The 15105-nt window shown below is 39.1% G+C and overlaps 1 protein-coding gene across 1 annotated transcript; it reads left to right on the forward strand.

Annotated features, from left to right (window-relative positions):
- Positions 1 to 3861: 3861 nt before the first annotated feature.
- Positions 3862 to 12603, forward strand: KIAA0408 (KIAA0408 ortholog). Its single transcript, XM_009083390.1, has 5 exons — positions 3862 to 3996; positions 6754 to 7095; positions 7440 to 7519; positions 8709 to 10083; positions 11966 to 12603. The coding sequence occupies exons 1-5, from the start codon at positions 3862 to 3864 to the stop codon at positions 12137 to 12139; spliced, it is 2106 nt and encodes a 701-aa protein (XP_009081638.1). The 3' UTR covers positions 12140 to 12603.
- Positions 12604 to 15105: the final 2502 nt, after the last annotated feature.

Consider the following 15105-nt stretch of genomic DNA (forward strand, 5'->3'; position numbering starts at 1 on the left):
CTTTCTTTCTTTCTTTCTTTCTTTCTTTCTTTCTTTCTTTCTTTCTTTCTTTCTTTCTTTCTTTCTTTCTTTCTTTCTTTCTTTCTTTCTTTCTTTCTTTCTTTCTTTCTTTCTTTCTTTCTCGTTCTTTCTTTTTCCTCCTTTCCTCCTTCTTTTCTTTCTTCCTTTCTTTCTCCCTTTCTCTTTCTCTTTCTTCCTTTTTTCTTTCCTTCTTTTCTCCCTCTTTTTCTTTCCCCTTCTATCACTCCTCTCATTTCTCCCTTTTTTCTTTTCTTTCCCTTCTCTTACTCACTCTTCTCTCTTCTCTCACTCGATTGTACTTTCTTTTTATGTACTGCTATTGTGATACATGGCACATATTCATAATTGAAAAAATACATATATTTACAATTTTCTTAGCAAAAATACAGCACTTTGTTGGAAATATAATTGCATTTTTTTCTGTAAAAACAAGGAAAACTTGTGTATCTGAATGGCTGTGCACATCCAATGTAATTAAACTGTTGAAAAATAACATCTCAGCTTATGTCAAGCAGATTATTTTCAGAAGCTGATAGAGGTTGTTTGCAAACTATTTTGCATTTTAAATATGTGTCTAGCAAGGGCATGGGTAATACATGAGGGAATAGTGACTAACATCAAATAGTTGCTTAAAATATTTTTTGCTTGAGAGGAGAAATGGTTAAAGGAAAAGTTAGGGGAAAATGCAGCTGATGTAGACAAAATTGATTATTTGCTTGAATTTGATTGCTGTAATGAGTTTCTGACCTTGTCTAGGACATGCAGAAATTGCCAGTACTGTAAGAGCACAGATACTGTACTGATCCACACAGTAAATTATAATGTGGCATTTTATATCCCTTTGGGTTGCTTAAGTCACATGAAATACCCATGGGGACATCTTGGTGCACTATACAGACAGAGGGTATACTACCATGACTGCACAGTGGATTTTATTGCTAGTAGGGGAAAAAGCAAGCAAGCCCCCACCTCCCAAAAAACCCCAACCCAAACCACACCAAACACCAAGAAAAAGAAAAGGGAGACACAGAAATAGGAGTTAAAACTCTCTGAGGAATTGATCCACTGTACAATAACAGCAAAATGGTATAGTCATCCAGCTGCTAACCTCAGTAAACATGAGTTTTCTTCTCAAAATTTATGTCAAGAGGAAATCAGAAATGCACAGGAAACAATACAAGCTTTCTGTGCATCTTAAAACTACAAGTGACTATCTTTAACTTACGTAACTAACCTCTTTCCAGACTCGATTTCTTTTTGTTGGTCTCCCATCTCTTTTTATGAGTTCTATATGAGCCAGCTTGAAAATTGTTAAGATGAATGCAGACATGGCAATAGTAATTTCCAGCACTAAGAAAAGACCAGGGGCCTTTTTAATGCTATATTCCTGCTTGAAAGAAGTGCATATTATATCTATTCCTATATGTGCAAAACCAATATGCTATATGGTATTGACCTTTCTAGTAATATGCTGCTGATTGAAACATGGTCATTATTACTAATAGTGCTGTAGGAAAATCACCTTTTGTGTAAATTGTTGACAGATTGTCTGCCCGTCTTGTTCATGACTTTACAGCATCTACACATGATTTTTTTCTGACATGTATTTGTATAAGGATTATAATGGAGCAGAGAGTTGACTTTTGTTTATTTCTCAAAGATATCTTGAAAGGTTATAAAAACATAAATGTAGCAAGAAAAAAATAAATTGCACCTTTTGAATTAGCAAAGTGAGAAAGTGTTGAAATGCTTTTAAAGTTCATTAGCAATAGATATTTAGATTGCAACAGATCTTAAGTGCAGTAGAATGTTTTGGCAAGTTGTTTTTGGTCAGCACTTACTGGAGGCTAGCAAAAACTGAAACACTGGCCTGGAGAGCTGCAGTCTCTATAGCCCAGCTGCATTGCCTAAGAGGCTGTGAGCAAACTAGTGCTTGACTTCTTTTTTGATGTGAATACTGTGCTGTCTTTCAGCAGGTCTTAGTTTCAAGTAATTTTATGTTTTGATAAAGCTGCCCTGTATGTTTTTAGGCAGGGTGAAGAAGGAGGGTTTGAAATCTGTTTGTATAGTTGAGAGAGAGATTGCCATCGCAGAGCACCAAAGTGAGTGCTCAGGGTAAACTGTTTTGCAAGTTAGGACTGGGCCCATGATGGCCTGAGAGATCCTGTAGCAGGACTTCCTATGACCCAAAGACCTGAATAACCTGTTTGGTTTCATCTGAGCTCTTCTGCTTACTTGTTCATGGAAAGAACCTGACTCCAAGTTTAGCCTCATCTTTCCGGTGAGCTGAAATAATGCAGACACTGCTAAGCAGTGATTACATGGTAGCCACAGCTGAATCAACAAGACTTGCCCAATAAAATACAGAACAGAACTTTGTGTGAAGCTCAGGAGTGAATTTTCACTCTACCATAGAAAACTTGGACAATAAGTGGGCAGTTCCTGTGAGCTGAGAATCACTGACAATCAGTCAGGGAAATGGACAAATTGCAGGAAGATAAACTGGACTTAGCACTGGTTAACACTCTGATAATTTTCTTGCGTGCCCATACACCTGGTTTCTGACAGGAGACCAAAGCAATGCAGAAGTATTTTATGAGTGGAACTAGATTCCATGTCCACCTATGTAACACAAAACTGGCTTTGATTGCTAAAGTTAACAACCTTCAGTACCAATGTGTGTGTACCATCTATTATACCACAGAAGCCGTGTTATTTCAGCCTTGCTGGCATAGTAAATGCAGGCTGATGATAGTAGGGTTTCTACTGTAAGGCCTCAGAAAGCAAGAGGAACATCAGGCCCATAAAATCTGTAAATGTTTTGCTCCAAAGTCAGATAAGCAGATCCAAAATATTTCCTTTAAAATATACACATTTAGTGGTTCAATTAATAACTTTTTCATTTGCAGACACTAAGAAGCTACAGACTTCTGAAGGGGAAGAAGAAACAAAGCAAAAATTAGTTAAATATTCTGAGAAAGGTTTTGAACTAGATTTGAGTTAGTACTATTGGAGAATATTTTCTAGTTTTCCCTGTGTTAATCCTGAAACTAACATTTATAGATTCCAATTTATAAATCCAAAATACCTGAACCCTTTATAGTGACAAATAGTACTTTATATAGTAGAGTGATGCTTTCTACTGTATATATGTTTGTACCTGTTATTAGCTTTCCTGTCCTGTTTTCCTTCATGTATTCCAAAGCATTCATGTAGCCATGAGAATTTTGGGCATATATCAAGTTTACAGTCTTCAATTGCCAAAAGAATGTCATAGTCTTTCTCATGCTCCATGCATGTGTGAAAGGAGTGCATGAGCAAACATGATACCTTTACATTTGCAGTTGTCTTTTGAACAAACATAAAAATAGCTTTCACCCTCAAGGGCAGATGTTGCAGGATCCCAAGGTCCTAAAGTGCCATTCAGTATTATACAGACTTGAATTTCATTGAAAACACATTTGCAATGAAGAGTAATGGCAAAGATGCAAAGTGGACATGGTACAAACCCCACTGTGGCAGATGTTACTGAATTCTGTACTGCTGAATGCGTGTCCCACCTCCCCTTTCCTGACTGGGCCTCTCTGCCCTTGGGTTTATATTTGTAGTGCTTAGTTCCTCCATATTTCAGTCATACTCCAGATATATATCAAGCAATTGTGTGATAGTATCTCCTGCAAGCACATTTTAGTTATTAATTTTGGGAGTTTGCTTGGTTGTTTTTGTTCCCTGAAAGCTAGAATCAAACACAAGCAAGACTTATTCTGATAAATTCCAGGAAATATTTTAGGGAAGAAAGAAAACAGCAGAGCCATCTTTGCTATTGCACAGACTGTAACCATGGACCTGCGTAAACAGCTGGAGAATACTGAGAGGAACTGGAATAAAGAGAAGATGGAATTGCTGGAGAGATTTGACAACGAAAGGAAAGAATGGGAATGTCAATGGAAGGTCATGCAGAAGAAAATAGAAGAGGTACTTTGACACAAAACTCTGAACACTACCATTTCTACTTGGGGTGAAGTGACATGGAGTCGCTTCAATGACTTTTATTTATGTCTCTTATCCTTATTTCTTATGTGTCACCGAAAGTCTCTAATAGCTGATGGTGAGATGCAAAGCCTGAGGTTAAGCAGTATTTGCAATTGCTCATTTGATAGTCATGAATACAAAGTAGGAGGTTAAATGTCCCTTGAAGTGAAGCTTGCTATGAGATTGTTGGCTGTATATACTGCTGCCAGTTCTGCTGAGCATGAGCCACACTGCCTATATTATACATGCTTTTTCCAAGTATATGCTGAACAACATGGGGTTCAGGAAAATGCATATTTAGTAGCAAAAAATCTAGGTATCATAATTGTCTGGCAACAAGGAATCAGATGGCACAGGTCTGCTGGGGTAAACGGTAATATTTAAAAGAATACATACATTAAAGGCTGCACAATGTGGAACCATTCTGGCTAGAACCCACTCCATTTATGGATGGCTTTTAGGAGAGAAAACAGGTACAGTAAATAGCACGAAAGTCCTGACGCCACTAGAGTTTACACATACTAGCAAACACTCACTCCCTGCCATTTGCAATGCATCTCCTTCCAGAAACAGTTAAGGTAATTATTTATCATTCTTTTATCCCCAAGTTGTCCCTGCAGCAGAACGCCCTGGCACTCTCTAATGCATAAACTGAGTCTGCTTGGCAACATATCGAGGCAAGTTTTTTCATTAGTGAGCTTTCCACATTTTTCATCTAATTTGCACATGGAGTAGTTTTCCTTGCTCTCTGCCAGCACTGTCCTGTGGCTGAGCAACACAGGAATGTATGTCAGAGATTGCTCACATGAAAGTATGAGAAGGAAAATGGTCAGAGCCAAAGGAATTGCAGCCATACAGTGCTCATCAAACCAGCCTGAAGCATAACTCCATAATGTCAGCTCTCTTACATTTTACGTGCAGTTCTTGCAGACTTTGGTATGATGGTCTGTGCCACATTTTGTATTTTGTGTTAGGAGTGTTCTGTGCAGCCTTGCTTAATTTCACTGCCAAGGTGAGAATGCTTCGAAAGTTAGTAATGTGGTTTGCATATGTAGTTGAATTTCATTTTCATGTGGTTTGGAATGATGGTAATGAAAGGGATTCTGGCAATTAGTAGTGCTGAGAATGTCAGCGAGGATAGTTTTCCCCATGTTCTTTATTAGCACATGGATTAGAAAAGCATGACAGAGACAGAAGAAGAGATAAAGAATGGAATGAGGCCAAGGGGGAGAGGATGAAGTAAATTACTGGATACTGCAGGACCAGACAAAACTGCAGGTGATACCCTAAGGTTATTAGTATCCTAAAGTCCCTTCTTAAGCTGTGTCTATAGCTGCCCTTGATTTCAGATGCCTCACATTACTTCTCCAAAAGCCACGTGGCTGGAGAACAGGAAAGATACATGTTTTAGATGCCATCATCTGTAGGATTTCCTCAATAAAACTTGTGCTACCTTATCAGCTTGTATTTTGATTTGGTAGTTTTCTCTAGGCCACCAAAACATAACTTAATTCCTGGATTCCTCCAGGAAGACTTCTATGGTTTAGGAGACAATATAATAGAGTTATGAGGTGGTATCCTTCCTTCTTACTGCTATGCTGAATCTGTATGAGGCTCTTATTTCTTGGAAATGGCAAAGTTCAACCCTCAGTTTCCATGAGCAGCTGGGCTTTGGGAGTGAAATGTGAAAGCCCAGGATGGGGTCAAGTGTTAAGTCTCTGAACGTGAGAATACTTCTAACGCACAGCACTACCCATGAAATAGCCACATGTTCTTTGTGTTGTTATTCTTTTTCACTGGCCTTCCAAAAGCTGTTGTGATGGCCTTGTGCACTGTGAGAGGGCAGGCAGATGGCTGTTCAGAAGTGTCTGTTCTGTGCTTTCTTCATAACAGCAAGTTAAGAATGAATGTTTATAAAGACCCGTGGGATTCTTGGCACTGGAAATTATACTGCAAGCAGAAGAGATTTTTATGATGTTGCTGTTTTTTCTAATTTATAATTTGTCACTGTTCCTGGTTTGAGTGCTGAGTGACAGGAATTAACACCTTTTAATTTACTAATGAAGCCACTGGATCTAAGCAGATAGCATGAAAGAATATAAGAGGGTGACAGCACATAGCCAAATATACCATTCCGCAGTACTGATTTATCACTTCAGTCACAGGGAAGAATTCCACTTGCCTGAGAACCAGAAGTGTCTGCTCTAGTGCAGATGGCACTGTATTTGATGATAATTCACTTCCCCTCCTTCAGGTAATATACTTTAATAGGCTGTAGCACAGCTAGAACCCTCTCCCTCCCTCACATTCCCCTACATTCCCTATCCATCAGATCAGGGCTGTGTCCACCACATAATGCACTGATATTAGTTGGAAGACAACCATACCGTGTCTGCCTCAAGGCAGGGCACTCAGGGCAGAGTGACATCTCTCTCAATCCTATCCTGTGGGTAGAAGCTATACATTAAAACCATGGCAAAGAGTTTGTGGATGATACTAGCCCTCTTCCTTATCCTGTGGCAGTAATAGTGTGTGGACTATCACACTAGGTGACTCAGCACTTTTCTACTAAGACGTAAAAATTCTTTCCAGTTGGTGCTAGGGAGTGAAGCAGTGTTCAAAGCAGAAGATAAATATGTTCTTTACCATAAAGTTCATTATAATACCGTGGTTTAATAGAATATTCTGTTGTTTTTTCAGCTTTACCAGGAGGTAAAGCTTAGAAGGGAGAGCAATATGAACATCCATGACAACAAGGCCATTCAAAGCAAGATGCTGCAGCTGTCCATGCATTCCCCTACTTCAGAAGAGAGTGACACAGTGGAGCTGAGCTATCAACACAATGTGGCAAATGACAGAAAGGAGAAAGGGAGTCTGCTCAGTAAAACAGGACATGAGTGTAAAGAAACCAGACCCAAGGGCAGAAACAATACTCTGTTAATGGACAATCTGGCCTTTGAGAACCGTGAGGAGCCTGAAGACAGCCTCAGCATCCAAACTTCCAAGAAAAATGCCAAGAATTATATTGGTGATCTCAATGTAGTAAGTAAAGTATGAGCACGTTTCAGTTACAAAGTTGAGAAAAATACTAAGGACTTTGGCCTGCTGGGTTAACCTAAAGAACTGATCTTCCTGATTTTAGCTTTTCAGCAAGTTACTGTCTCTGCTTCCTCCTAGGTTTGCTATTGATGTGTCTTCTCACTGTGTAAATGTGTTAGCAGCATGCTCTTTACCTCTGTTGATAATGTGGGGGCATTTTTGTGATTTTCTTATGGTACTTTCCTCTGCTGTGAGTCTTAAATATAGATGACCACAAGTTTCAAAAAAATTCTAGAGATACCATTTAAAAAAGCTTATATTAAAGGACAGTTTTTGTATTTCTAAAGGCTCTTAAAGAACTTGCCAGAGTCAGTGAAGAATTATGCAGCTATCAAGAGGAAATTCGAAAGAAGTCCAACCACAGAAGGTAAAAAGATATTTGGACTTTTTATATTAGAGGAAGAAAATGAATAATGAGACTTTTCTCCTTATGCTGTTCACTTTGAAGGTGGGTCTGGTGTTGAATTTATTAGGAGTTGGGCAGTTCCTATCCTCCTAGTGTTTCAGTGCTCAGCATAAAACATTCAAATGAAATATACTGAAATATGATATGAGGGCAGATTTTACTAGCAGAATGGGGTTTATTTACAGAACCTAAAAATTGAAATTTGTATTTATATAGGATGAAATTGTACTTGTTTCTAATGGATTGGGAAAGTGAAGAGATATTTCTGTCTCCCTTGGTCCCATTTCCATGCAGTTCTATACAACATTATGGGTTTGTCAGGCTTATGGGAAGTCAGACCTTAAAAGTATGGCAAATAAGTATTCCACAATCTGTTAAAAATTCAATGTTCATGGTCTCCTCTAGCAAGCTAAACACCAGTCTCTCTCAAGTTGTGCAGAAATCTCAGGTGAGACCAAACCCATGGTATGACACAGTGCATATGAAAGAGATTGAGAAAGGCTGTCTCAGCTATGCTGAGACCCTGTGGAAATTTGCATCATGGCAAGCTCTGCTCAGATGCTTCCAAAGAGCAGAGGGACTTCTTACACTCCTCCATGCCATTAGTTGGTTGCCTTGTCGCTAATGTGTTGGTGTGACCAGGCTAGTGTTTGTATGAAGGCAAATAGATTCATAGCTGATGCATAGTTTCTAAATCCTGGCTGAGAAAGATGATTTCTGAAGAGACCTCAAAAGATGCATTTTTACTGTCATGTGTAAGGGTAGGAACCTATGCAAGGGAAGCATTATGTCCTAAAGCTTTCTTCATTCAGTTTATAGTCAGGTAGATGCATTGGAGTCATTAGAACTCACAAGATCCCACTATCCTTACTGTAGAATAGGTAAGAAAACAAGCAATCATCTAAAAAACTCAGAAAAGGAATTTTAGTGGCAAGGGGAAGGAATACAAATCCCTTCTGCTGAGCTTTCTTCAAACCTTTTGTGTATGTTTCAGTTACACTGAGTGTATCAGCTGCAGCAAAACTGTTCCCAAATATTTTTAAACAGACAGTGTTAAAATACCTGCTCATGTGGAGAATGAATCCATGCTGAGGTCCCCTGGAAAGATCCTTATTGCTTATCCCTAAAACACCTCTCCCTTTATTTCCAGAATGAAGTCACTTCCTTTCCTGGAGGAATTTGGGGGAACTCAAAATACAGTTATTCTGTCTGAGATGAACCATGTGTCCAGCAATGAATCACAGACCTCAGTTGCTTTTGAAACAGAGGAACATAATAATAGGAAGAATCTGATGAGCTCCACCAAGGCTTTGAAGGACATGTCTTATGGTGGTCTTACTGGTGACATAGGAACAGACTTCAGATCTTGGCAAAAGAAAGAAGCTCCACCAGTTCCTCCACGGACCACTTCTCGGCACCTAACAAACTCACTTTCTGCAGTTGTACAGCTTTCTGAAGCACCACTAAGAGATCCAGGCATTGAAAGCAATTGCAAGGCTCAAGACTGTTGGAGTGAAGGGAAACTGGGGAATACTTCATCTGTAAACAAGAATGAAATTACAGCAGCCTGTGTAAATGAAGGGCAAGCTGTGAAAATCCCTGTGATGCTAAGTGCTGCAATACCTGTAACCAAAAATGAGTGCGATGTTCCAACAAGTTTCTGCCACAACACGTGGGCATATGATGTGGGCAAACTTGGAAAAGGCACTAACAGTGAGCCTTCCCCCCTGTCAGCCCAAAAGAGTTGTTCAGACGGAAATATGGCCCAAAGCAACAAGATGCACCAGAAACAACACCCCAAGTCTCACAGCAGCCCTTATTACAGTAATGACTTCTATGCCCCTTCTACCTTCCACAATGATCTTTTGGAAGACACTAGGTATATGTTGGGAAAGACTCAAAGAAATGAAACTCTAGCAGCAAAGATCGATGAGTTTAACCGGACTGTATTTCACACAGACAAATGTAACAATGCTTTGCAGCCAAACCAGGTGCCTCGAACAGCATCAGAAGATCACAAACCCTGTAGCCCACTGTGTGACTCTGCTATTAGCAGGACAGAAATTGTAAATTCATCATGTGCTTCAAAGCCCAAACCTTCTGCAGCAAGCGAGCAAGAAACTAGCAACCCCAACAAAGCTGTCAGGACAGCAGGGCAACAAAAACAAATGAATGGACTTCCAAATCCTAGTGGTTATAGGCACATGCTTCATGAGCATGACTGGAGACCGAGTAATTTATCTGGTCGTCCACGGTCAGCTGACTCCAGGTCAAACTATGGTGTTGTTGAAAAGCTTTTGAAAAACTATGAAAAATCTACAGTGACTTCTCCATGTAGTGCAAAGTGCTGCAAAGATAAGTGGAAGCAGACAAATTCTGAATTCACTGATGGGGGTTGTGAGACACTGAGTCAGTATGTAGAAACGCTCCAGATTGAGCAAGGAAGACAAGAATTTCCGAGGAATTCAGCCAGGCATATTGGGCAGCAACTCAAGCAAGGAAGAGAGAGACAGAAGTTACCAGAGGTAAGGTTCATAACAATGTGAAGAACAAAATAATTCAGTTTCATACCAACCCTCAGATTCTAAAATGAGGCAGATTAACATGATATTGTAAATAATTATGTAATAATAGACACTTTAGGCCAAGATCTGGATGAATTAGGAGTATTTCCTCTGCAGATACAGAGCTGAGGGAGGGCAGAAGCATGTAAGAAAGAATGAGCAGTGAAGGCTTGCCAGATTTTGATCTCTACTGCTGTTCTGTAAAGCTAGTGCATAACTGCAGTGCAGTTACGCAAGGATTGAGCCAGTGAGAACTGCAGTCAGGTTTAACTCCCACTCTTAGCTGATGCTTTATTTCATGAGCCTTCCTGAAGGGCTTGAGGGCATGTAGAGAGCATTCAGCATCCAGGGTGCTACTTGGTTCAGGATTTCCTTGGAACTGTCTGTGACAAGGGGTATTGTAGCTCCATAAGGTTTCCAGTAATAAAGTGACTTCTTACTCATTTCTCAGCTCCAGCTTCTCATATATATTCAAGCATAGGCTCACAGAAAAAGAAGAGTATGACATGACTAATTAATTTATATTTGGCTGAATTTTATTTGCAGAAATTTAGAAATACTGTCTTTGCCAACATTCTTTCTTAATGACAAGAGAAACAGATGGTTTTGAAAATACACTACATGTTGCAGGTTCTATCAAAGTCCACAAAGAAAGAAAAATAATTTTTCCTGAAATGCTGCTTGGCCAGCAAACACAAAGAGATATGCCCCTTAGCATCTCAGAAAGGAGAAGGCAGGTGTGTTTTGAGCTAAGAAACTTAAATGGGTTCAGACTGTCAGCTGGTGTGCTTTAAGCTGTCACAAATTCACAGACTTCAGTGGAGCTATGTGGATTTAAGCAGCTGAGAATCTGACCATGCAGGTTTTTTCTGCATATGTTTCTGACAGCCTGTGATGCAACATCCTGCTTAGCAGAGACATCTTTACTACAGTACAGAAAGACAAAAACATGAATGAAGCTTCTGATTTCTTTTTCATCCAATAAACTTTTGACAGGAAAACAAATTTTCATCGATGAATAAGGAGGGAAGAAATAATGACTAGATAATGACTGAGTTTATATTGATGTAAGCCCAGAATAACTGTACTAAGCCAACTGGATTTTGTTTCTTCATTGGCCCACACTTTATATCGTCATTTTATCTGTACAAACTAGGTGTAGAATACCTCTTGATTAGGGGTTACCATTTTAGGTCCAACAATATTCCTGTCACAGAGATGTGAAGAACTACACAAGGCATGAGGCATTTGGTTTATTTTCATTATTTCCAGTTTATATCACTGTAGCTATAATCAAATTCTGTTGGTTTTCCTGTGTGTTTAAGGCTCTGCAGGTAGACATGACATTGTATCTACACATAACCATTCTGAATTAGTTACCAAGTGTAAACAGCTTCACACTGTACAAATGGAAACAGAGTTCTTAGCAGTATGTGACTGCTGAAATAGGATCTATCAAAAATACCTGAGAAGTATGTGGATCATACTCAGTAATATAAGATGGTATTCTGAGTTCTATGCTTAGATTAGTTCACAGCGTTCATTGACAAAAAAACTTGCAACAGTTAAAAGAAATAAGAAGTTAATGTCAATTTCGGCTTGCACTAACTTTTTATACCTTTCCTTGTGTCCAACACTTGTCTCCATATATTTTAAACCACGACTGATGTGAGAATCCCTATACATAGAAATAGCTGTTCTTTGGCATTCTGTGCATTACTGTGCTCCTTTAAATAGCTTCCAACCACCTGTTCTGAGGTCACCCCAAATGTCTTCCTGCATTCCCGCTGCATTCCACAAAAGCCGTAACTTGTTAAAGTCAGGAATTGCCTTTGTGTTCTAGATATCTGTACCAGCTAAAAGTTCAAGTGAGAAGGGTTTCTCCCGGCCCGCTCGGCCAGCAAATCGACGCTTACCTTCCAGATGGGCATCCAGATCCCCATCAGCACCTCCTGCTGTGAGAAGAACAGTGTACAACTGCTCTGTCTCCTTTCGGTCAGAGACTTCAGTAGTCTGAACCCAGAGCTGGGTTGGATGGTGTTGTGAAAGCTCTACGCCTCATTATAACTGTGTTTGGTATGTGTCATAGCAACCAGTTCTACACCATTGTATTTTGTCCAAGAGTGACTCCCACCATATGCCAGACAAAGCGTTCTGAATCTTAGGTCATCATCACCATGGTCTTCAGTGTTTTTATTGAGATGAAATAACTACACCCCTGGTTTTCTCTAGGTTGTTTTTGGTAATAGTTCACCAGGAATTTCTTTTGAACAGCATTTTCCTTAAGTCGCCAATTTTGAGTTGAAACAATGTATAGTGCTGTATATTCTGACTCTTCTGCAAACAGCAGAACGTAAAGCTGTGTGCATGATCATGTGTTTGTAGGTGCATGTGCTGGACTAGGAAGTATACAGGCCTGTATTTAGAAGAGACAAACTGTGCTAGTGTTGACATTGAAATTACAACCTATATGCCTACATATATATAATACTTTGTGTTTATTTTAAGAAGTTTGAAATATACAGTCCTGATGACATTTATATTTTGTATATCTTTTACATAGGTTCACAGGTGTAGTATTTAATGTACAAAAGCTAAATATGCATTTTTTGTGACTGATCACAGCGATAATGCCTGGCACAATATGTATCTGAAGCAGACGAGCTCGGCTGACTTGTCAGTCATGCTTCATGGCATCCTCGTTCAGTTTCCTAACTCTTATGATGCTAGGTCAAAATACCCAAACATATTTTTTCTGAATTAAAATATTATATGATTTGTAATACATTATCCTTTTTCAGCTCCAGAGACATTTCTGAAATGTTCCAATCCCTTTAAGAAGCTTAAATGTGCCATTATATATATAGCATACTGTAAACACTTCGGTAGTTTCAACTACTGTAACATACAATTTATGAAGGGAAGAAAAGGGTTGTATATGCTTAATTCTGTAAAACTTATTTTTCCTTCTAGCATTATACTTTGAGGTTTGGCAAAGTCAGATAACAATGGACTTGTTTACTTTCACTCAAGGCAGGAGAACAAGCAACATTGTTCTCAGTGCTGCAACCACACTCCTTTTTTACTCTTCTCCTAGACTAGAGTGCCTGAGCCACTTTGCTAATTTACTGCTCCCGGACTGACTCGTGGCAGTCAGTTATGAAGTTTACTTGCACTCTGACAACAAGCTGCATCTAGTACAGAAATGTTGCATCGAGGTGTGATCACAAAAATCCTAGACACGTGGTGTTGCGAGTATGTTTTTGCCATCACTTGACTTGGTACGATGGGCCATCTGAATGGTGTGCACAGAGCTTGGCTGGTTCCTTCCCACGGCGTGAAAGAAACATGGATGCTACCCAGACTCTGAACTTTCAGAAAGACAGTGTCCTTCATCCTGGAATTTTTGCACCCTTTGTTAGGCTGTTGCTGGATGCATAGTGTGGTAATGATGATAAATGTTACCTTTAAACAGCATGTCTAGGTTAAAAGGAGTAAAGAGGCACTTCTTCAACATCAGCCTGTTCTTGTCTTACAACTTTTCTTCTTCTTCTGGAGAAACATAGTGTGTTCAAGGAATTTCAGAAGTCATCATGGGATCCATTAATGTGCACATCTTACGTGAATGTAAAAAAGGATTTCAGAGAGAGTGTAGGCTTTTGTCCTAGTGAATTGTATATGTGGCAATGTAGGGGAAATTAATTGTGCTTAATTTGGTAGTGATCTGTTGTCCTACTCCAGTCATGTTGACAATTCATGCCTTTTTCCTTCCTTTTAGGATCTTTTTCTACTTTCCTCTGCACAACTTTGATTTTGAAGAGAGAGAAAACAGGAGGTCATGTATTCTGAGCAATATAGCCTGTATGGTAGTATTGGTCACTGTTCAGGCTTGCCAGTATTGGAGTGAGCAGGCATTAGAGCCAAAAATCCCACCTTATCATGCCATTGTGGCTGTCTGCGTGGTCAAAACACGCTCAGAATAATTTGCATTATCTAGACTTGTGGTCCTTTCTAGGTCTATCCCACAACAGTATATGAAGACTTCAAACAAATCAACTATTCATCAGAATTTACTCAGACATTACTGCAAAGTTATTGCTGGAAAAGATACAAGGACAGAAAGCCTTGAAGAAAATGTATACAGTTTGGATAGGTACAAAAATCTGTGTGCTCAAGTGAAAAATCAAGAATTCTATAAATTTGCCCATTTGCCCTAATTTAGAGTTTGCACTTCTTTAACTTCCTTAAAACTAGAAAAATTAGCAGTGATTCATAGTAAATTGGGAACATGGCGTAATATTCTAGCTAACTGTGGAAAATAGCAAACCAAAATACCTTGCAAATTGACCTTTTAAATGCCTAAGCAGCTGACCAGCTTTAAATGCCTATGGCTGAGGAAAGGGTAATATGTGAGCATTGTAAAAAAACATGGTTAATTTCAGTCAGTTTTGACTGCAGTAACACTTCTTTAAATTACCTTCATGGTAAATTTAAGTGGTTTTGTTCTGAAAAATTGTGCAGTTTTGTCTGAAGTATGTAACAATGAAAGCATTTCCCTTGATTAGACAGTGAAGGTGTTTCTTTAGTTCCCTTCAGTTTCTTTGGTTGCCTTTGACATAGACCACATTGTTGAATAACAGAGAAAGGATCAAATATCGACAACATTCCCTGATGTATGTAAGTCTGATGAACAGAAGGTTTTTGAAATAAACTAATAGGTCAAGGACAAGTCCATTTTGTCAACATTTTCTGTGTCCGTCTAATTACAGACTTTGGTTCTGATGCCCAAAAGTATCCAAACTGGTGATTTTGGTTTGCAGGTGGCTAGTTGGATGTACTAATTTTAGAAAATTGCTACTGTCACTGTTTAAATATTCTCTTCAACTGCCCTGTAACTGAGCCAGTGGACTGTGGTGGTTTTTTTTTTAGCTCCCAAAACTGTGAACCATAGTAATGGCTTTATTCACTTATTTGCTATAGGGG

The sequence above is a fragment of the Acanthisitta chloris genome, unplaced genomic scaffold (assembly GCF_000695815.1).
Source record: "Acanthisitta chloris isolate BGI_N310 unplaced genomic scaffold, ASM69581v1 scaffold43750, whole genome shotgun sequence".
Lineage (NCBI taxonomy): Eukaryota > Metazoa > Chordata > Aves > Passeriformes > Acanthisittidae > Acanthisitta > Acanthisitta chloris.